This window comes from Lycorma delicatula, chromosome 3 (assembly GCF_047948215.1).
Source record: "Lycorma delicatula isolate Av1 chromosome 3, ASM4794821v1, whole genome shotgun sequence".
In the NCBI taxonomy this organism is placed as follows: Eukaryota; Metazoa; Arthropoda; class Insecta; order Hemiptera; family Fulgoridae; genus Lycorma; species Lycorma delicatula.
In genome coordinates, this window is record NC_134457.1 from 225,797,680 (window position 1) to 225,821,793 (window position 24,114).

At 30.2% G+C, this 24,114-nt stretch overlaps 1 protein-coding gene across 4 annotated transcripts in view; it reads right to left on the reverse strand.

The window, feature by feature from the left end:
- Positions 1-1,632: 1,632 nt before the first annotated feature.
- The window catches only part of LOC142322477 (cell division cycle and apoptosis regulator protein 1-like), a 106,255-nt gene continuing 83,773 nt past the window's right edge, over positions 1,633-24,114 (reverse strand). For 2 of the 4 annotated variants that reach the window (XM_075361597.1, XM_075361598.1), the window contains exons 18-22: positions 17,002-17,155; positions 14,854-14,976; positions 6,983-7,102; positions 4,413-4,528; positions 1,636-2,121 (exon numbers count right to left, since the gene is read on the reverse strand). In XM_075361597.1, the coding sequence (XP_075217712.1) occupies positions 1,840-2,121; positions 4,413-4,528; positions 6,983-7,102; positions 14,854-14,976; positions 17,002-17,155 (795 nt within the window). In that variant the 3' untranslated portion in view covers positions 1,636-1,839. Of the gene's footprint in view, positions 2,122-4,412; positions 4,529-6,982; positions 7,103-14,853; positions 14,977-17,001; positions 17,156-24,114 lie in introns of all 4 variants that reach the window. The other 2 variants (XM_075361600.1, XM_075361599.1) reach the window with 2 other exon arrangements.

A 24,114-nucleotide genomic window follows, 5' to 3' on the forward strand; every position in this document is an offset into this window, starting at 1 on the left:
AGTCTTCTTGCTGACACAGTTGTGGTTGGCTGTATCGAAATATGATTGTATGATCGCAATAGCAGAGCTATAATATAAACACAACATTAACAGTAGCAGACCATGCAATTTTTTTTTATAAAACATAACGGCAAAGCATGTATTCTTTTATAAAATGATCTATATATATAATGTAATATAGTATCCTCTTTTTATTTTTATAGTAGCTATTATAATAAAATACAATAAATAACAAGCCACAAAAACTGGGGTAGAATGTAAACTTATGTTTCCGATGATGAGTATGCATTTATTGAGAAATTTATTAGTAAAAGAGTGGATTCAATGAGAAAAAATAGTGAAGGGAGTTAAAAATATGGTCTCCCGTGGATGATCCAGTAAGTTTTTTGATTTTATTATTAATGAACCACGGAAATTAAGACTAAATGTAAATATTCTATACTACTGGTGAAATCTAACACCATCTCAAGACAGCGGATTACTACAGGATATGAACTTCCATATAAAGTCCTGATTATCAGGTGAAAACCATGATCGGTAGGCGAAGGGAGAAGGGCAGCCACCTGCAGAGCCATAGTTCATCTGCGCTTGCAGGAATGGGTGACTTTGGTGATGCACGGGAGACTCTAGATTCCTCAAGCCTGCAGACACCCCCGGGACTGAGCTGCATAATGCTTTACTGCAATACCAGCCCCAGAAGGGAGAAGTACAGTGAGGAAGAGTTTTTTAGTCGGTAGAGTGCAGGAATACACAGGCTTACTAATTACAGTTGCCCGGAGAATCTTTTTATAAACAGATTACAATATCTCAGCAATGAATAAACCAATTTTCTTGTGTAACCACTCATTTAATTTCAAATTTCAAGAGCTAACTTTTAAAACATTTAAAAAATTGATTTTTGCACTAAATATTTCCTTTGCAAAAAACAGCTAATTTTAACAATTTTTTTTTTGGTGTTTTTGCAGTAACTAATTAACAAAATTTAATGTTTAAATGTTTACATGATAGGTACTGCAAATGCCTACAACTTTTATTCAGAACTTTATTGCCTAGGAGGAATTAATAACCAATTTTCGTCACCTTTGACCAGTTGCAATTTTGTCCAGTTAGCGAAAATTTTGTCTAGTCACATATAAACAAGTTATACTATACCCTAATCTACAACTCCATGTACATGTATTACCGTAAACTCTACTAATTTTTTAACAAAACAAATCCCTATTGACTGGACTACAAGTATTTAAATACCACACGTGTCTTAAAACTTGATTTGGTCGACTTTCAACTAATCAATGTTTGCTGACAATAAACACACAACAGAAGAAATGCATCGTGCATTTTTTATGAAAATGAAAAAAATTTACTTTTTTTTTTCAATGGATATTCTTTTTTAGATTTAGTAATGTTTTCAGTTTAGCCAAAAAAAACCCAGCAAAAAGTTTCTGAACACCTTATAACTACATCAGAACCAAACATTTTTGAATACTTTATAAAAAAAATCTGACAGTCCACTTTCAAGTTATCTTTTAACTCAACTATTCAAAATAAATAAATATTTATTTTGAATAGTTGAGTTAAATAACATCTGATTAAATAATCAGATGTTATTCAGATAATTTCTATGTCATAACAAATTAATAATTAAACAATTCATATTAACTAAATCACATTTATTGTGAAAATTGTAAAAATTGTCTTATCAATTGTAATACTATAATACGTTAGAATATCAAAATAACACATTGAAATTACTATTATTTATAATTAGACAAACATTACAAGTTACAAGTTTAAAATTGAACTTTTATTATCTACTTCTGCACTTGATTCAGCTGTACTCTACTCTGTAACTAACTCTTTTTTACAGTCTTCTTCTTTAACTAATGAGTCCATATTAACTTTACCGGTAACATTATCACTATCTTTTATAACCTTCTCTTTTTTAATGGAAGGTAATTTTTCTTCTTTAATGTCACTTTTTCTTTCAACACTATTACTACTAGATTCAACCATTTCAACAGTTTCTATTGTTTCATCTCTTTCCTCCATTTTATGATGTAGAAGAGGAGTTATCTTTTCATGAATTTCAGTTAATGTGGTGAAGTATAACTTAGTCTTAGCCTGAAAGAAATACATAAATATATATACATAACTTAAGCATTTGTAGTGCAATAATTATTAGTTTTTAAAATCATTATTATAATTTTTAATATCATCATTCCTTAATCTAACAAATATATCTAATACCGCTGGTAGGTATTATCCCTTCAGACTCAACATTCAGAAAAAAAAACCTGTTTTTTCAACATAGAATTTTGTTTTACATCAGATATCTTAAAAACTATTGTTGCTACAGTTCTGAGTCCTGTTTTATACTATTTTACAGTTCAAATTTCATAAGAAATCACCAACTTTACTCCTTAATTTGGTTCCCAAAAATTTTAGTATAACAATATCACATTTTATTAGAAGAACTGAAATCCGAATGAAATCTTTCACTAGCCATTACGCAAAAACAAGCATTTCCAGACTAATGTTTATGTGAACTTTTTCCATTACTTTTACCGGTAGAACATGTCATGAAAGTTACACTGTGTATGTATGAATGTAATATATATATATTTATATTAAACACATGCAAACGTTATATAACAAAGTTCTCTTGGGACTTTCATAACCTATTCTACTTGCAAAAATAATGGAAAAGTTCATATGAACGTGTCCTAAAGTGCTCATTCACACATTACGGCGAGTGAAAACTTTCACACTGATTTCAGATACCCCAGTGAAATAAGGTTATACTGAAATCTTTGAACATCAATTAAGAAGAAGAATTAGTGATATCTTATGGTTTTTGACATGAAAAATCAAATAAAATAGGTTCCAGAACCACATCTGCAGGTATTGAGAAATCCGGGGTGAAACCCAATAAATTGGGATAAAACCCCTATTTTTTGTTTCATGTACAATAACTTTGTTAAAGGGTAGGTAATACACACAAAACGTTTAAACAAAACTGGTATAAGAAAAATCTTCTCTTGTAAATAAGTACGGCATTATTTAACTCCAATGGCAAACTGAGCACGGTCAAACTAAAATTCACAGAAAACCTTCACAACACCACAGTTTACAGTACCTGATACACTTTAATGTACTTTATACAATGATAAAACACTAATACAGTTTTGTCCATTATTTATTAACTGTTGTTATATTACCAACTTTAAAATAATTTTTCAGGTAATTTATTATATTTCTATCATTAATTAAAAAAAGTACTATCTAAGAAATTTATATTAATTTATTTTTATTTTACAATTGTTGTGTAATTACCAGTTTTTTTTTAAATTTTTTATAACAAATTTTGTTTTTACAAATTTTTTACATCACCAAAATAGAATTTGGTTTTTGTTTACATTAAACAAGCACTTTTCTGACAAATTAGTAACTTTTCTTTGTTTTATTCAACTTGTCTTACACATTTTGTTCAGAATTAAATTCCCTACAAATTTGTTAAAAGGTTTTATGTTTTATTATCATTTTAACAAAGTTATTGCAAATAAAACACAAGTGTTTTACCTCAGGTTCATTTGTTTTCACCCCAAATTTCTCAAAAACTACTAATATATGGTTCTGGGACATATTACATTCAATTTTTCAGATCAAAAACCACAAGAAATCACTAATTCTGTACCTTAATTAACCTCCCAAAGATTTCACCTATTACTTTGAAATTAAACAATACTGCCTCATTTCAGCAAAGAGCGAAATTTTTCACTAGCCAAAACTTGCAAACAAAGCATTTTATGTTATTATGTGCAGTGCATATAAACGAAAAAGTTCATATAAACTTTTTCCATTATTTTCATAAGTACAATAGGTTATGAAAGTACCACGTTCTCTTGGGACTTTCATAACCTATTGTACCACACACACACACACACACACACACACACACACACACACACACACACACACACACACACACACACACACACACACACACACACACACACACACACACACACACACACACACACACACACACACACACACACACACACACACACACACACACACACACACACACACACACACACACACACACACACACACACACACACACACACACACACACACACCAATTAAAGTGACTATTATGATATGGTTTATTTGTGAAAATATTTTCTACATATTTGGCATCTTAATAAAAATCAGTCATTGGATTAAAACAAAACATTAACTAAAAAACCTGAACTAAATTAAATCTGGAACTTCAAATAATCAATAATTAAACTTTTTAAATAAGAAGCTAATTACTATAAAAATTAGCACATCATTAAACAACCACTGAATAAAACAGAATTTAATTAAGGACATAAAGCAGATACCTATTTTTTTTTTACACTTACATCAACATTACACAATTCTGAGTTTGTATTAGTCAATCGTTCTTTAAAATCCTTTAATTCAGCTGTAAGATCCTTTACAGTGTGATTGAGTTTACTATTTACATCCTTCAAAGAAGCTGTAAAACAATAACAAAAAAAACAATTAGGTATCATATAAACTAACATCTTCCAGCCAGTTATACAAGAGACTATTAACTGAAGTTAATTAAACAGGTTTTAATTAAATGAAACTTATAGTGCAGATTACTCACTCTTACTTCATGCCATATTATAGATTCAAGATTGAATATCAATGTAATTAAATAATGACACTCTTTTTAATGACACACAACTAGAAAGCCCAAACCAAAGCAAAGGATATATCACAATTAAAAAAAAAAAGTATTTGATTTTGCTCAAGACAGAAGAAAAACAACCTGAAAGATTTGTTTGTATAAAGGTTGTATGGATAAAGTATGTATAAAGGTACGCTACAATGGATGTTAAGGGATAATAATAATAAACAGAATGAAATTTTAGTTGTTTTAATAACATTATAACTAATAAAGCATATATTAAATGTCATCACAGTTAACAGTTGTAGATGATCCAATAAAAGAGATTTGTCATCCTAAAACATGATGTAATTCTCTCAAGAGGTGTTAAATGAAAACACCTAGAAAACCTTAGGAAAATTATCAGTTAGTAGTTCTCCTCACTGCCTTCTTCATTGATCCAAAAATCATGCAGCATATCATTCTGACCATGTAGAGGAAGACACCTCTATTTGGCAGTTTTGGTCACCATGCCGCTACCCCCTCCATACCTAGTCCTTAGGGATTTTACTGGAGGTCATCTTTAGAACCCCAGCAAAAGGCATCTCTCAACCTTGTTCTTGATATCAGTACAATAAATATAACATAATGCAGAAAATAATCAGAACTATATAAGACACCACTCTCACTCATGATGTTCATTGCCATCATATGTAGTTCTGATTATATCATCCATGTTATGGTAGATTTATTGTACTGACATGCAGTTCTATATTGGGATTAATGAAGAGGACAATGAGGGACCACTATACTCTAAGACTAGGAATAGATGTACTTCAGATGCTTCACGTGTGCCACACAGCAAAAGCAATTAAAACATATTTACATTAAATAAGTTTATGATAAATATGTCTCCATATATATATATATATATATGGAGACAGAAATTTGATTTTATTTATTTTATTTGATTTTTCATGTCAAAAACCATAAGATATCACTAATTCTTCTTCTTAATTGATGTTCAAAGACTTTTAACATATTTATCATTTTTGTTTGTATATATATATATATATATATATACAAACAAAAAACAAAACTAATGTATAGAAAGTATAAAGGGCTTGAATTCATTATATATTTATATATAAAAATCCAGACAACAGTTGATTTCTTAATTGGCATCAATTAGTACATCACAATTTCAGTTACTTTAAATTTGCATACAATACTTACAATTAAGACATCAAGAAGAATGTGAACAACACAATAGTTTTCTAGCCAATATTGAATTATCACCAGATTATAAGAGAAACCATGCATTAACTGGATAGAACTTAAACACAAATGAATAGTTGTTCATGCAACTGTCCTTTCAACAGATCATTTCCATGTCAATTCACAGATCTTTTACACATATATTACTGTAGACAGCGGCCAGCTAGTGTGAATCTGCCGCAATCTCTTCCCAACTCAAATCGGTTACATATTCCTTTCTTTACTGTTAGAGGGTGATATATTACTTCAGAGGGTGATATGTATCAATGTAAATGAACAGTATTCTTGTACAGTCTCAGGTTAACCATTCCTGAGATGTTGATGGTTAATTGAAGCCCAACTACCAAAGAACACAGGTATTCAAATCCATTTGAATTAACTGCCTTTACAAGGATTTGAATCTTAGAACTCTTAACTTTGAACTCAGCTGATACAGGAACTGAGAAATGTACTTTTTGTATTAGAGAATAATGATATATATATGTAAATTCAAAATTGTTATGAATGTAAAGTAAATATTCTGATATAACTAAAAATGCATTTACAAAGTCATGTAAGAACGTGAATATAATATCATATGACTGTCATGTACAAGACACAACAGTATGAGGTAAGGTTATGAGTATGACATGAAGTTTTTAAATGTAACTGGTAGGGCAAACTGACAGAGTTACAATTTGCTCATAGAACTTAGGGTAAAATAATCTAGTAAAGAGGATTTCCTAGCATTTTAAAACTTTTCTAATTTTCCACATTAATCTAGCAGACAGGATAAAAAAAAACCTAGATTAACTACAAGAAAAACTTTTATAACTTATACTAATTTTTTTCCAAATTAATCTAGCAAAACAGGGTAATAGAAAAAACAAAACGAAAGTCTAAATTAACCACACATCTTGATTCTGAAACAGACAATCAATATTTTATAATGTAAATAATAACAGATTAGAGAACCAAATGTTACCCAGAAATAATCAAATATACAATCTAAAACTAAACTAGATTAAAGAAAATAAACAGCGACAGCAGTTACATTACCATAATCATGACGTGCTTTAGCTAAGCATTTCTCAGTTTCTAATCTAGCTGCTTCACTACGTTTCAATTGGGATGTTAACTTTTCAAGATCAAGTAGAGATCCTTTATACATTACAAAACCTACAGAATAAGCAAGAAATAAAGATTACTACAAACATAAAAATTATTACACTGTTTTTTTTTTACAATATAACCTGTTTTATGTGTGTATATAATTTTTCTTTTGTTAGTTTACATAATAACAGACTCTTAAAAGAATCGAAGTGTGAAAAATATTTGCCAAATGAACAACAAAATTAATAACATTCACACAAAAATAAATGTTTTTTTCAGATACTAAATAAAATATCTACAATATATAGAAAAAAGAAAGACTAAATGATTGAAATCAAAATATCTAAATAAAAAAAAGTAAATTCATACGATATATTTAAAAGTTTAAACTGGAATCAACTATTAATTAGAGAAAAATCTAGACATATATTGACACAAAAGTAGTAATTACTATGAAGTTTCTAAAGTATTGAAGATACTTTAATAATTAATAAAAAATTAATTATAAACATAAAGAAAACAAAAAAAAAAATCTTAAGTCACAGAAAAGGTAAAGAGGAAGAGATTTACCAGATGTAACAAACTTTTTCTACCAAACAAACAACAAATCATTAATTCAGCTATTCTCTTTAATTACACACAATGTAAAACAAACATTAATAAAAATATTTTATGAACCAACCGGTTGATTTTTAATACTACTACCTAGTAAAAGTGAAAACAGGAGCCCTGCTTAATGGTTGTGTATTAGACTGTTTTGAGGACAAAAATCAAATAATTAAATAAAAAAAAAACTTGCATAATAGTTTTTATAATTATTCAGTTTGGGAAAATTGAACAAGAAATTTTAAGACATTCACTTAAAAGAACACTGAAAAAATGTAATCATTATTACCATGGTTAGTATATGATCTTACAGAGGATCTACATTGTGGGCTGCAACCTAATAGCATATTGTAATTTCACAATTACATAAGTATAACAAGTAGATAACCTATTTTTAGATATTTTTCCAAGTAATGAAACCTTAAATATACTAAAATATACAAAAGAACAAAAGAATTATTTTTGTCTCAGGACGAAACCTATCTGATTCTGATAATATTTTTTCTCCTGAATTCAAATATGATATCGGTTTTTCCCAATCACACAAGGTTTCTGAGAGACAGTCATTTATAATTTCAAACATTTTAATACTTTCTGCATTCTTAACTACACAATATTCAAACATTTGATTCTCCTAGAAAGTAAGAAATGACGATTTTCTCCTATATTTTGTCTGTGGAGCATCCCTCTTGGTGGCCCAACAATAATCTGTCCTCATGTTAGGATTCCATTTGCCTTGATACCTCTTTCCCATAACTAAAATCTGATGAAAGTTTCCTCCGTGCTCATCGCTCAGTGCACCAAGATTTTTCAGGAAGAAATCTAGGCGCGAGTGCAGGAAGTGTGCTTTTAAGAGCATATTACAACCCAAATTTTTATAAGATGTTATAAGATCATTGACAGTATCACAGTAATTTTCTGCCTTTCGATTTCCCAATAAACTTGAAGTAGCATTTTCAAATGCTTGCCAAGCTGCTTTCTCCAGTGGATTCAATAGTTCCTCTAACTTTTCATCACGCATTAGTGATCGTATTTGTGGACCCACTGATGTATTCCTTGTTTAATTTTTGTATCGCTAATTTTGGCAAATTTCTGTCTTAAGTACATGAAATCAGGGGTATTGCTCATGTCCTTAACAAAATTCTTCATTAATTCTGGTTTGATATTTTGGAGGTAGATACATTTTTAGGATTATATAGTGGGTCGTGTTTCACAGTTTTCTGTTCAGAAATGAGCGATTCGCGTTTAGGCCATTCTTTTGTACTGACATTTTTCTATTCTTACTATTCTAATCGCACTAAAAACAACAGTACTTTGTGTAACCAAGAGTAAGTGCAATTACACCGATAGAAAAAAAAAAATTTTAATGTTTCTCTAAGCGAGATACCATTTTTTGAATTGCTTTTTTGCATACATTACAGATCTGTAAATACAATTTTTCTATCACCCTTTGCTTTAAGTAAATTACGCTTCAAGAAAAATTAAGGAAAAGTATAGTTAAATCTGTAAAATTTATAATTTTGCATGGCCATACCTGTGTTAGAATGATTTTACTGATGCTTTTCTTTTATGAATAGTCTCAAGACATCCGGAATTAATGTCCAACAGTAATCGGCTAGAATTTTAATATTCCATTTCTCTTTATAGCGGCTTTCCATCACCATAATGTCTTGGTGAAAATGTTCACCGTGTTCTTGAAGTAAGAAGTCGATTAACAATATTGTGGTAATTGTCAGATTTTTGTTTACAGAGAAAATTGCCTTAGTATAGCCTAACAAAATAGCTATAACTTTCAAATCACCACATATGTTCCCAGCTGTTTTTTATAATTTATTTTTTAAGAACGTCTTTCATCACATTATGTCTCCTTCAAATTAATACCATAAGCGATTGATATTGAAGGATATTTGTTACTGTTGTGTAGTAGAACCACTTTTAAACTATATTTGGACGAATCTATGAAAAGGTGCCAGTGCTGAGGTTTATGAACATGTCCGAAGTGCAACATAAGCTCATCAATATTTGTACAATACACCAAATTATTTTCATCAATAAAGTACTGAAAAAGTTCTTTTTGTCGGTTTCGAAAGCCCAAAATTTTTGTATTTTTTTGAAGTGAATTCCAACATTTAGCTTAATTTTTAACAACCTTTTAGCTTGATTTTTGTTGGTAAATTTAAATCCCTAACCAAGTTAACCTTGTGATATAAGATGTGACTTATTTGAAGATAATCCAAAATCAAATTCATTGTAGTCTTCTTCAGTACTGCTTGATTCTTCATCGCTGCTTTTGAAACGTACATTCACAGGTGGCTCAGGAACTGGAATAATTTCACTGTGAGGTACAGGTCTTATTACAGATTGCAATGAAGAATATTTTACAGTATGTTTAGATTTTTAGAAATTTTATGATCCTTTAGTTAACAATATGCATACTATACATATTATGCATACTATATGAGGAGCCCATTTCTTATCCTGATCACCAATTTTACACTAAAATTACAAGTGATATCCTTTTTAATTAAAGGTGTAATGTTTTTTCTATTTGATTTTACGGTAAACTCACCGCATACATAAGAAAAGGCATCCACATCATTTATACAAATTGGAGGCATTATGACACTGCACTGTTAACAAACTTAAGACAGCAATAAGACTGGACAAAATAAATTCATTCCTACATCCAGTACTTAACCCAAACAACACAGCTGTGTTTTCAGCTACATGTTTTGCCTGCATAGACATGATTAATCTTGTCCATGATTGCTCACTGTTCAGTATTAGATATGATGTCATAATATGTGAATATGATATGATTTAATTCTTTGTCTAATATTGTTTATTTATAACTTACAAATTATGTTAACAAAGTTAAACGATAAAAAATGAACTTAACAGAATACAATTTTGGAGCTTAAAATGCTAATTATACGTTGAAAAATGAAAAATTAAAAAATCTTTTAATTAAAATTTAAAAATTTTTCAAAACTGGTGGCTGATAGAAAGATTATGAGTTCATATTCGTTTTCAGCATCCAAAGACAGATTAAAATCATGTATCGCATGTTAGGAAACAAAAATTATGTTTATCAATGTTACCTTCAAATCACCACAAATATTCCACTTATATACTGCATATTGAAGCTTTTCCGATATAAATTTAAAGTTTTCATATGTTTCTTTCATACTAGCAGAGTGAGCCGCATGTGCTAATGGGAATTTATTGCCATTATGCAGAAGCACAGCTTTTAAACTAACTTTAAAGGAATCGATGAACAAGCACCATTCTGTTGGGTTATGTTCATTACAAAGTGTTTTCATAAGAGAAGAAATGTCATTACAAAACACTAAGCCATTTTCTTCAGAAAAATAGTCTTTAATTCAGAATGACGATTACAATAAGTACATATTTTTGTATTCTTTTGAAGAAGATTCTATCCTTTTAACCGGGAAGCAAGCATTGGACTGTTTTTTGGATAACTTTGTATCTCGTATGAGATTACTAAATGAGGCTCAGAGAGAACTGCTTTGTTCAAAAGTTGTATAGCCAGAATCTGTTTCTTTTTCTTCCTTATTTCCAGTAAACTCTGAGCTCTCTTCTCTTCTAATGTCATGTGTTCTGGATGCAGTGTGGAACTGGTATCATTGCAGATTGCAAGTTAGGTTACATCGCTGTATGTTTGATTTTGACGTAATTCCATTAATGTTTGTTAAACAGAAAGAACAGTCAGAAGAGTGATTTTTGGGTTTCCTCCAAATTATAGGGATAGCAAATGGCATGTGATGTGTGCTATTTTTCGATGCAGTGAGAAGTCTAGAACACGATAAACCACAGGGCCCAGGCTCTTGTTTGGTCCCCAACGTTACACCAAAAGTAAAGTTCATAACACTTTTTTTACTAATGGAGTAAGGTTTTGTCTTTGGGACTTGAGCGTCACTTCACCACTTACATAACAAAAATTGTTACGATGATTTAAACAAATTCTAGGCATTTTGCAACTAGCGATTAATTAAAAGAAATATGTTGTAAATATGTAATACACAATAATTCAGACATACAAAGCACTCACAATGACGTGTTTACTGGTTACAAAAAATTTGGGTTGTAATATGCTCTTAAAAGCACACTTCCTGCACTCGCACCTAGATTTCTTCCAGAAAAATCTTGGTGCAGTGAGCGATGAGCACGGAGGAAACTTTCATCAGATTTTAGTTATGGAAAAGAGGTATCAAGGCAAATGGAATCCTAACATGAGGACAGATTATTGTTGGGCCACCAAGAGGGATGCTCCACAGACAAAATATAGGAGAAAATCGTCATTTCTTACTTTCTAGGAGAATCAAATGTTTGAATATTGTGTAGTTAAGAATGCAGAAAGTATTGAAATGTTTGAAATTATAAATGACTGCCTCTCAGAAACCTTGCGTGATTGGGAAAAACCGATATCATATTTGAATTCAGGAGAAAAAATATTATCAGAATCAGATAGGTTTCGTCCTGAGACAAAAATAATTCTTTTGTTCTTTAATATAATAAATTTAATATAATGGTATGTGTGTGTGTATATATAAACACACACACATACCAAGAATTGCATCAAAATTAAATATTTAAATAAAACATCATAATATATTAATATTACGTATTATTATTACTATTCAGGTTATTAATTACATGAATAATTCTAAAATATTATCAAAAATAAATGAAACTACAACAAATATAATAGAATGAAGTGAAAAAAAAAACATCTAAATTTGTTTAAATACATAAAGCAAATATTACAATCACAATTATAATAATAATCCTAATTTTAACATTAGTTTCAGTAACAAATATTTCAAGAACATTTAAAAGACCGGTAAAAAACTTGTTTAAACCAATGCCAAAATCAATTCCAATGTACAAAATAAAATCTTTCTACGATGTATCTCTACAGTTAAGCAGAAAAAATATTACTTTAATAAAGCATAGTAAATATGTAAATTACACTAGATCCTTGATTTATGAGCTCAATATACAACACCATTCATATAATAATGAACATCTGATTATCTCTTAATTAAAAAAAAAAAAAGACCAATGGATTGCACAAACAAAGGGGATGAATACTGCCATTCATTTTCATAATCTTCCAATACAACTAGAGTATTACAGAACACTTGACCCAAAATTCATCCTTTTCTAATGATGAATACTCTTGAATGCCAACGTTGTGTAACTATTTATTTACACTTATTTACACAATTTATTTGACTGGATGAAGCTACAAGAAAAGATGTCTCCACTGAATTAATTATCTAGTATTATAAGAAGGCAAATACCAGCTTATTTCACATATATCAAATAAACAGGCCTCTACTGAAAATATAGGCCATCAAGAACTTATAAAGTATAAATAAGTAGCTATGTATGGTTTTAATGCAAAATAGGCACCAAGACATGGTTTTAAACAGTTTGGAGCAATATAGAATCTGAATGTCCAATCAAAATGCTGTATATAATGTCACCCAAAAAATATATACTGATAAAGGATCTTCTGCAATCAAGCCATAATATAAACTAAGATATCAAATTGCAACCAATTTTCAGGAAGTCATTTGATCTTTAAATGGAATTCATTCATTGTGCACAACTATTAAAAAAAAGTTCAACCTAACATTATAAAAATTACTTAATGAAAAATAAATCTCATATTAATGTAAATATTTCTGTAATTACAATTACATACATTAAAACACCTGTTTTTAATTAAACAATCCTTGAATATACTTTCTAAGTAAGGAAATAATAACATATCATTTGTAATTCATAATACATCACTACTTGTTAATATAAATTCTGAGATAAATAAAATTAAAACACTTTTTTCTCTTTATTAAATAGAGTAGAAAAATGTTTTGAAATGGAGAAAATTAATGTAAATGAACCATTTAATAATTAGATAATCTTTCTGTTCTATAAACCCTTTTAGTAATAAATTCTTTATTTTCATAGCGAAAAAAAATCTGTAACGGAATGTTCAGTTGTTATTGGATTGGAATTACTACTGAACTTCTTAAACATGAAATATATGGCAACCATGCATTAATATATGGCATTATTATTAATATTCATGTTATTCATTACATGAATAATTCTAAAATATCAAAAATAAATGATTTCCATACAAATGGAAGGGTGATGAAATACTCTCCTCCATAAGTATTAGTTAAGCAGTGTATGAATAAATGTCATGTTACAACAAAATCAGACCTTTGCTCTGCCTTTCTCAATCCTTTTGAATCGATTCAGGCTTAATAGATCAGAATTAAAAAATTGGCTGACTGTTCCTTGTTCCAACACTGTCAAAAAAATTGCATTATATATACATTAAAAATTTTTTACTCTAAATAGAAATATGTGCACTACATATAGTTAAAAATATATATAAAAAAATCATCATGAAATGAATACGAAAAAATTTATTTTTGTACCTTACCAGATTTGGAAGCGAACAGTTTTATGACTATGTCGGCATTTTAAGCACCCCTCTTACAGATGTTTTTTAATAATTAAAATGTATAGCATTAGAATGGCCTGAGCCAGTATTTAGACACTGGCATAGTTGTTTCTTTAACATTTACTATGCTTATTATTGTTCTATTTATAATGCTGTATACTTGGGAGTAGATCTTTTACCTGATCTTTCTGATTACTGTTAGCTAGACATCTTTGAAAACATTTTTTATTACTCTCTATAGGGTATTAGTAGCTTCATTGTGTATGTTAGTAAAACTTCAGCAACGTAACTATGATATCATGTTGTTCAGCAAACAGAACACTAAAGGCACAGACGTTATTACAGAACACACTATTATTGAGCAACAATAAAATTTCTGTGCAGTCAATCAACATAATATTTTAAACAGTGTTGCCAACTAAAAAAGTGTAATGTACCTTCTTTTTACGACAAACACAAAATTTAAAAAATTTTTTTAAATATTAAACACCCTTTATAATAAAATAAAAATAACAAAATATTTTAAGCCTACTAATATAACTTAAGCGTTTAATATTGAAACAACTTCTATAGATCTTCCTATAATTAATTATTCTACTACAGATTCAAAAATTATATTTTAATAACACCTAATTACTAAACCACGGTATTGATATAAACAATCAACAAAACATATCTTAAAAAAAAAACGAAAGAAATCACTAACCACTTGAAGGAGTTTGTTGTGAACTAGAATCGTCACATGTCTTCTCACCACCATCTTTTCTCGATCTTTTTACAGGAGGTGATCCTGACTCTGAACAGAACACTGGCAGCAATTTTTTATTTCCTACACACAAACCACAATGTAATGTGATTAAAAAGGATTAAAAATAATAAATTACAATCACAAAACAGTTCTTATCAAACAACCTATTTATCAATATGATTTTAATCAACATGATTCTGATACCTTTGTCTTAAAGACTTTTTTCAAAGAAGTTTCTACAAAACATGAGCAGAAAATATAAAATTTATTAAATGTAAACAAAAAAATCCCTTTCAGCACGCCGGAAGGTAGAGGTAGATTCCACTGGTGCTACGTAGCGATAAAAATGATTTCCACCTTAAAGTTAAGAAAACTTCAGAATTACTCAATACAACAATGGTTGCACGTGAAAAAAGTTTTTATACGTTTTTAGCTTACAACAAGCATTCTTACAATTCCAGCAACATTTTGATCATCCCTTACTGTAAGGGTTGATCATATCAAAAACTGTTTCAGACAAAAGTTTTAGGTAATGTTTAGAGAACTGACGACCACTTTAAACAGATTCGATACTGTGCCTATTATGGGAGGCATGATTTTTTTGTCTTCGAAATACCATTTTTTCACCCCCTGCGCCAATGGTTGGTGATATTATAAAAACTTTACCTAGGTAAGTTTTAGGCCTTTATCCAAAGAATAATAGAAATTTTAAACGAATTCCTTATTTTACAGATTAAGTAAGTTATAGCAATATTTTGTTTATTTAAAAAGCTCCCCCCATTTCCACCCCCAAGGTCCGATTTTGCTCATTAATGAACTCAACTCATTTTTGGTCATATTTTAAATATCAATTTGAAAGTGATTGACACAAAATTACAGCAGTTATCATGTCCACAAGAAAGTGAAATATATAGTTAAGTTTATATATATATATATATATATATATACAAAACTTTTAACTGACAGTGGTTTTGGGGATGTGAAACGCACAGATGTCAACATTTTCTGAAAGTTGAATCATGGTACCCGTTACAATATGTAGTTTTCTTACGACGGGAAAAGGAAAAAGTTTCGTAACTTTTTCTTTAGGTAGTTAAGAAAAAGTTACTAAAAGTTAGCTTGTTTGGGATAAACAAGATCTGCTTGATAGCTGAAACAGTTACCATAACCTACCTTAAGTACATTCCATCGCAGTATTTCGTTAATTTATTTTCACTTCTAACAAATATTTTTGATTTATTTTATATGTATAAATTCTCTTTTTAATGTTTATTTCATCCACAGGAATTCTAACCAATTTATGTACAGACATTTTATTCTCAAAACAAGGCTATCAATCAATAAACAGTTTTGCGAACAAAGTTTGGAGTATATGTTGTTAAAGAGTTGTTTTTTTTTTATCTCTATTCATTCTAGTATTTTTTTTAGTAACACACTGAATAACTCAAATTTAAATTTATTTTTTACACATCACATTGAGTAGAATATCTAGTGATAAATACTTGAAAAATAATCCAGGTTTAATTTGGAAAATCGTGAAGATGACATTTTAATAGCATCACAAACTTGTATACTATTACAAGTAGTAGAGAAAGAAGAACCTGAGAATGAAATTATTAGCGATAATGAGGCAGAGTCATCAGGACAAAATATCAAGCAGGTGTATATCACTTTGCAATGTCAGATTGTCTAACTGCCTATTAGTTAATAATACTGATAATACGTTTTTTCACCCATTGATAAAGTAAATGTTAAGATGATATTTACTAACACTTTTTGCATTAAATTTGAGCAAAACAAAAAAATTTAATTGTTTGACTCTATACATATAAGGTAGCAGCAAAGAGGAAAATCAATCTACAAAGTAAAGGAAGGAATCTTCAAGCAGTAAACTGAAAATTAATATGTGCAATTCAAATGTAAAACAATATAAACTGCCCAGAATTTATAGTGTACATCTCTATGCATACCTATTTCCGATGTGTTAAAATCTATATATCCCATAATAAAGACAAGATTCTCTGATAAATGAAGAGTCAAATCCAATTAATTACGGCCAAGTATCTGATAAAATTTCTTGCACTTATTTATTTCCATGAAACTTACCCAAACCAAGAACTTCAATGTCTTCAAAGGTCTTTTCTCCATTGATTTTATTACATAAATTTTCTTTATCTTTTTCATCCTGTTTTGATTTATCTGTTAACTTTCGGTAATGTAAAGAATCACGTGTAACCACTTTTTGTACCAATTTTTTAACCTGTTTCAACATAAAAAATTAATATATTAACTACCACACAAATCTTAGCAAACAGTAAAAAAGGTCACTCGTATGATTTTTAATATATTCTGTGATCACATGTATGTGTAGGAAATACAAAAACTCAGGATAATACAGAATACAGTAAATCAGTTTTGTGAACCTGTGGGCAGGTCCCCCTAGGGAGATGTGGTAACACTAAGTGGGGGGGCACCACGAGCATATCAAAAAGAAAATATTAAAAAATTGATTAATATATTAAAACAAAAGCAAAACAAAATACATTCTGACACAATAACTAATAAAATACACATGTACACAGATATAATACACTTATAAACAGGATTGTATCAGAACTGCACAATGTATTTAATAAATAACTTATCAATACTAAATTTAAAAAAAAATAATTATTCCCTCTCTTGACTCTGTCTTGTTAAGCAAAGTTTTTCGAAGGTTTAATATTAGAAATAGACATTCCGAGTTATTTTTCTATATTTGTCTGAGATCTATATTTTGTCTTTAAAGCAGCCACCACAGAAAATCTGGTTTCGCAAAGGTAGGATATTGAAAACAGGGAAGTATATGTTGAAAACAGTGTAGTATATGAAATGCTCTTGTTTGCAGTGCAGAAAACTCATCACTCACCCCTCCCCAAAATTCAAAGAGTGATTATTACTAAAATGTCTTTTGATTTTGCCAACTGCCATCAAATCTATGAAGTTTTGTTCTTCAGCAGTATTTTGAAATTGATCCCCAACTTACTTGTAAATTGTTACAAGTTGTCAGGAAAAAAATAATGTTTACAATTCTTTGGTAGCATGGCTAAATGATTTTCAATGGTTACAAAAACTTTCACATGTTGTTCTTCAGCCTTTAACACATTCATCCACATTTGCAAACATTTTTAGATTATTTTGTTTTAAACTTCTGGTCCACAATTACATTTTTCTACGAAAAGCATTAACTTTTTCACTCATATCCAACATATGTATATTTGCTACTTGGATTTGAAGATTCAATTTATTTGATTTCTCGAATATGACGACCAACTAGCTCAATTCAATCACAAATAAACCATTTCAAAAATTCTGGTCGGTTTTCCTCTTCTAAAAAAATGGTGATTTCATCTGTTATTCATAAACATGTTGCAAAAATTTCCCACTTTATAACCATCTTGCCTTCCAATAAAATAGTAACACTGAATATACTGCATCCATGGCTTTACAAAATGTTGAAAAAACTCTTGATTTTAAGGGTCTCATTTTTATATAATTTACTATGATTACAATCATCGTTAGCATAATATTTAGACCAGGTCTCATTTCTCTGGAAGCTAGAGCTTCTCTGTGGATAATGTAATGAGTCCAGAAACACTGTGGAGATTTTTGTTTTACATGTGTTTGTGTACTTTAGAATCTTCCAGACATTAAACGAGCACCACTGCACCAGTGGTGGAATATGTGGTGGAATTGTGTTGGAATATGCACCATATTCCAACACAATTTTTCCACACTATGTTTGCCTTATTTATAGTCATTTAAGATACCAAATAATGCGAGTGCTGTTGCTTTGAGTTCTATTGGTTTGCAGAAAAGTAGTTCTTCTACTCCTGACATACCATCACATATCGAACAGAGGCAATGAAATGAGCTTTTTTATTGCTATCTATTGCTTCATCAAACTGAATCGAAAACAATTTGTCATACAACTTCCTGAAAAATGATGCTGTACATCTTCAACTATATCAGCAAATTCGACGGGCAACAGCATCATTTGATAGAGGTACAGACTGCAATTGTTTGGTAAAATTATCTCCAAACATAGTTTCTACAATCTCAATTGCAGCTGGCAAAATAAGCTCTTCATCAATAGTATGAGGCTTTTTACATCTGGTTATTTTATATAAAAATTTGTAAGAGGCAAGTAAAGCTTTTTCATTCATAAGTTTTGTTTAAAAATGATGTTTGCTTTTCATATGATTTTGATTTTAATTCTAATAATTCTCAGTATATGTTAACGTACTCATTATAAAACGTTTCCAAATGTCATTTAAGTTTATTAGGTTTCATGCTGTCGGCTACCAAAAATTTTGAGCAAATGACTCACAGGCCTTTCTTCTTCTTCTTCTTCATTTGCTTCAGTACTGGTAAACCCAAAATATTCTTGAGAATATTTTCTTGATTTTATTTATAGAACCGTGCTTGTCTGTGTACTTGCTTGTCACCATCATCTAATACTTGCTTACTCCCACTTAAAAATTTATCCATGATTCTGTATAAATCTACTGTCGTGAATATTTAATACCGTGAATTGCAATTAACATGCAAATTACAACATACACAGCAGGTCTGAAAACTAAATTTCTGTAGTCAATAAAAGTAGCGCCATCTCTCGGACAACCAAGGAACTATGTAGTACGATGCCTGACGAATGAATGTGTGTACAAAATTTCATCACTCCAGTCCAGAATTATATTTGGCTATGTGAGCTGTGTTCAGGTAATCTTGTGCAAGCTCAGAACATGAAAAAGAGAAGCACGATAAAATTCTGTGTTAGACTTCAAAAATCTTTCATTAAAATTTATTCTACTATACAAGCCTTTGGTGATGAAGCTGGATTTCATAATAAACATATATATGGTGGAAGTGGTTTAAAGACAGTAGAGAGTCTTTGGATGACGATGAGCAAAGCAGGAGGCCGTCAACAGCTGTTCACAATGAAAATGTTGTGAGAATGCGCATACTCCTGCTTGAACAACCTCATCTTACCTTTCAGGCCACAGCAGAAAAGCTAAACATCAGTAAAGATGCCATACATACAATTCTAACAGAAAAAATTAACCGCCCAAAGGTATGCTCTCATTTCATTCCACACTTCTTGACCAAAGAACAAAAACAGGTGCATCTTTCTTGAGCAACTGCCAAACAGCAACCTGAATTTTTTGCAAACAATTGTAACTGGAAATGAAACCTGGTCCTTCATGTATGATCCGCAAATGAAGCTTCAATTCGCTGCTTGGTTGAGTCCTGGAGAACAAAGACCGTCAAAAGTCAGACAGCAGAAATCAAGGTCAAAATGATGTTGACTGCATTCTTCGACTCAAAGGGCCTGGTTCATCATGAATTTGTCCCAACTGGTCAAACCGTGAATTCTAAATTCTATTTGGAAGTAATGAGATGACTGATGCATCACATTCATGGAATCCAACGCTAGTACCAGGATCCACACAGTTGGACTCTCTTGCACGACAATGCCCTGGCACACATGGCAACAGTTTTAACATATTACACTGCAAATCAAATCACAGTCTTATCTCACCCGCCCTACTCATTCAACTTTGCTCCAGCAGATTATTTTCTCTTCCCGAAACTCAAGTTGAAGATGAAAGGCCGCTTTTTCGATGACATTCTGGCATCCAAAGGGCTTGCACCAAGCAGTTGAAAGCAATCCCCCACAATCCCACAAAGTGATTTCTTCAGAGTGTTTGACTGGCTCTACCGGCGCTGCAACGAGTGTATAACTACAGAAGGGTTCTATGTTGAGGGCTGAGCCGAGTAAATTAGTTTATCTTTAAATCTGTATTTTTATTTAATATAGTTCAGGATCTTTTGAGACATATTATGTAAACATTCACGATTCAGATTCTATAGCAGTAGAAGGATCGACTCAACTGAGACTGGCTGGAATAGAACATGGCGCAGCATTTATATATGTTTGCACAGTCGGTCATGCAAACATTCCAGAATGTTGAAGACAAATTGGAACTTCTCGTAAAGCCACGAAAATGTCCATTATAGTGGATGTAAGACAGAGAACAATAGCAGATTAGTGTTGCCAAATATCAATAAATTTACTTATTCTTGGTAGTTTGTAATTAAGGTTGTAGTGTAGCTTTAGTGTCAAAATACTGAAAACACATTATTATTATATGAGAGGGGACACGATGAAAATTATGACTGAAAATTGGGTCACAAACACTGAAAGGCTGAGAAACGCTGCAGTAAGTAACCTACGTGAGAAGTCACTCCAGGACCAACAGTGGAATCATCTCCAGTGAATTCTCACTGTAACAATATTGAACAGACTGGCTTTGTCAGTCAGTTACATACTGACTTTAAAAATTGATGCATTTTTTACCTATTTCATACACCAGGAACAATGTTTTATAATTTCAATATAATGTCTTTAATTGACACATTCCTGAAAAAGCTTTAACTATGATATATAAAAAAATTTGCCAGTATGTCATCTAATCTTTGTATATCAAAATTAGCTGAACAGTATCTTATGATTATTTATTTGATGGTGGCAATACCGCTTGGTTCAGTTTCACAGTCTTCTTCACTTCCTTCCTCTTCTTTATTGTGGAAGAGAATGAATTTGATGATAACATCAACACTAAAAGCTACCAAAGTATCTAGGCTGTCATCGATCCCAACATTAAGATCCAAATCTATTTCCTGAAGAGAATGAAGAATGTGGTTTAATCTATTCACTAAGTGAATAGTTCCTTTTCCATCGTACTGTTCCTGGATTTCAAACAAGACTCGTTGTGTTGAAATTAATTCTTTACTGTTGTAGTTACATATTCTCATATATATTTTCTGATAAGCACACCGCATTATATAGTTCATTCCTTTTCTGAAGTAAGTAATCTATTACACATTTTATGAAACTCTGATTTGTATCTATCTATTACAAAATTTTTAATCAACCTCTCTTAATCCATCATTCTGAGAACGAATTTCTTCCTCAAAAATTTCACAACCTATTCAAGCTAATCTGTTACTTTAATACTACACCGATCAATTTTTAACATTTTTGAAATATCTCGGAATCGTTGACTTACCGATTACTGTTATGTCATGGTATGTTATATCAGGACACATGTGTGTTCCTGACATATATGGCACTTACTAAAACAATGAGATGCTCCTTTACATTTTTCGGAATTTTTTATTTTTAAGTTTGAAATTTTATCTAGAAGCAATTTTATTTCATCAGCATTGTATATATTGTCTGTCTTAAAACCATTACTTTCATGAGCCCAAGTAGTTTTTAATAAAGTATTTGTAGAATTTAAATTAACATCCTAGCTTCATCACTTACTTTTCCAATACATATTTCTAACATCACTTGAAATTTTCCAGCCCAACCATCACAACTTTTAAAATTAAGAAAACCTAAATAAAGAATTTAGCTTTAATTTTTAGAAGAGCCATTTACTGGAATATTTGAACCCCTTGTTTTCTGAAACCACTAGATAACTATTGATCAATCTGCTTGAACAGTAGTCAACAAAAATCTTTTTGAACTTAATACCGTTGTTAAAAGCTTCAGTTGGTTTTCCTCTGTTTTTCCAAATAGTGTCTACAGATGAATTATATAAATCAAATTTTTGATGCATATCAACTTGTTTAAAATCCCTTTTTAACTTCCTAATTATATAATTTTTTTTTATCCAAAGACAACATTTTACGTTTAAAAAAAATTTATTTAAAAAAATAAAATACTGTACTGCAAACAGCAATTCTGAAATCACTAAAGACTAATAGACAGACAAAAAGCGACTTAAGTAAACACTACACGATTTGCTTTATTAAAGTACGGAAAACAAAGAAAGTTTGTTAACCTTAGATAAAAGAAATATCAATTTCTGAAGGGTGGACACAATAACAAATAAGTTTAAGAAAATTAAGTTAAAGAGAACATGTAGTTGTGAATTTAAATAAAGTTTACTTGTTTTCAAAAAAATGCCAGATTATGTGGCTATTTTAGCCATAGCTGATCAAGTTATTGAAAGGATTTATCACATATTTGGGAACTCTCAATTAATGACAGGGTGGATTAAAGGAAGAATTGAAAACAAAAATAGAATGCTTTCAATTCTTTCATGAATAAGAGACAGTTCTTTAGCAATAACCAGTTAAACAAAGTATCTTAAGATGCTATATTTTCTCTGTCTACCTGTATGGTATGGAGGCTGCGCTCTTGAATACAGTACTTATTTATAAAACTGATGCATTTGAGATGTTTATAATGATGAATGTTTCAAATGTCATATGTGACAGCATCATAAATAAAGAGATTCTGTATAGACTAAACTAGGAGATAGGATAGGTCACTTAACTTAAAGCAAAGAAATTGTCTTCTTTACATAATGTTATGAAAGGAAAAAGATACCATTTATAACATATAATTATTAAAGGCAAAGTAAAGGAGAAAGAAGTATACATATTAGATGTATATCTAGGCTTCACAATTTCAGAAGGACCTTTATATAACTGCAATTAATAGGTTACAGATAGTCATGTTGATCGTCAACCTTCAAAAGAAGATGGCATGTTAAGTGAAAGCAGAGCTTAAAATTTCTTGTGATTGACACATCAAAATCCATCAAACAATATACCACCTTAGAATATCACATTCTACCCAAAGATATAGGTAATTCTATATTTGTGAAATAACAGATTAAAAATTTTGTTTTGTATTACTAAAATGTCATTTCAAAATCGAATTGAAATATAAAACATATTTAAAATAGCCTGTGAATTTAACGATTTAAAATTTTATAATTTGTACTGAAGATAGATGTGACCATACACGATAATTATCCACACAACACTTAGACTTTGTAAAACTAGTCCTGATAACATGACAGTTGCTTTTACCATTGTAATATAATGTTAAATATTTTTATTATAGTTGCTGTGTACAACTTCTGCCCATGAACAAATAGAATGTTACTAGAAAAAATAAACTGCCTGATGGCCAGGAAAATATCACCACAACTAAAAAATTAGTGGAATTTTATTGGCTGCCAATAGAATAAATAAATACAGTACAGTACACAGTTTAACACAGAAATCTGAAGGGACCAATAAATATTGCCTCAAAGTGGAACTCTCTTAAAAAAAAAAAATGGTCGCAAGAGTAAAAAGATTTCACGTTAATGG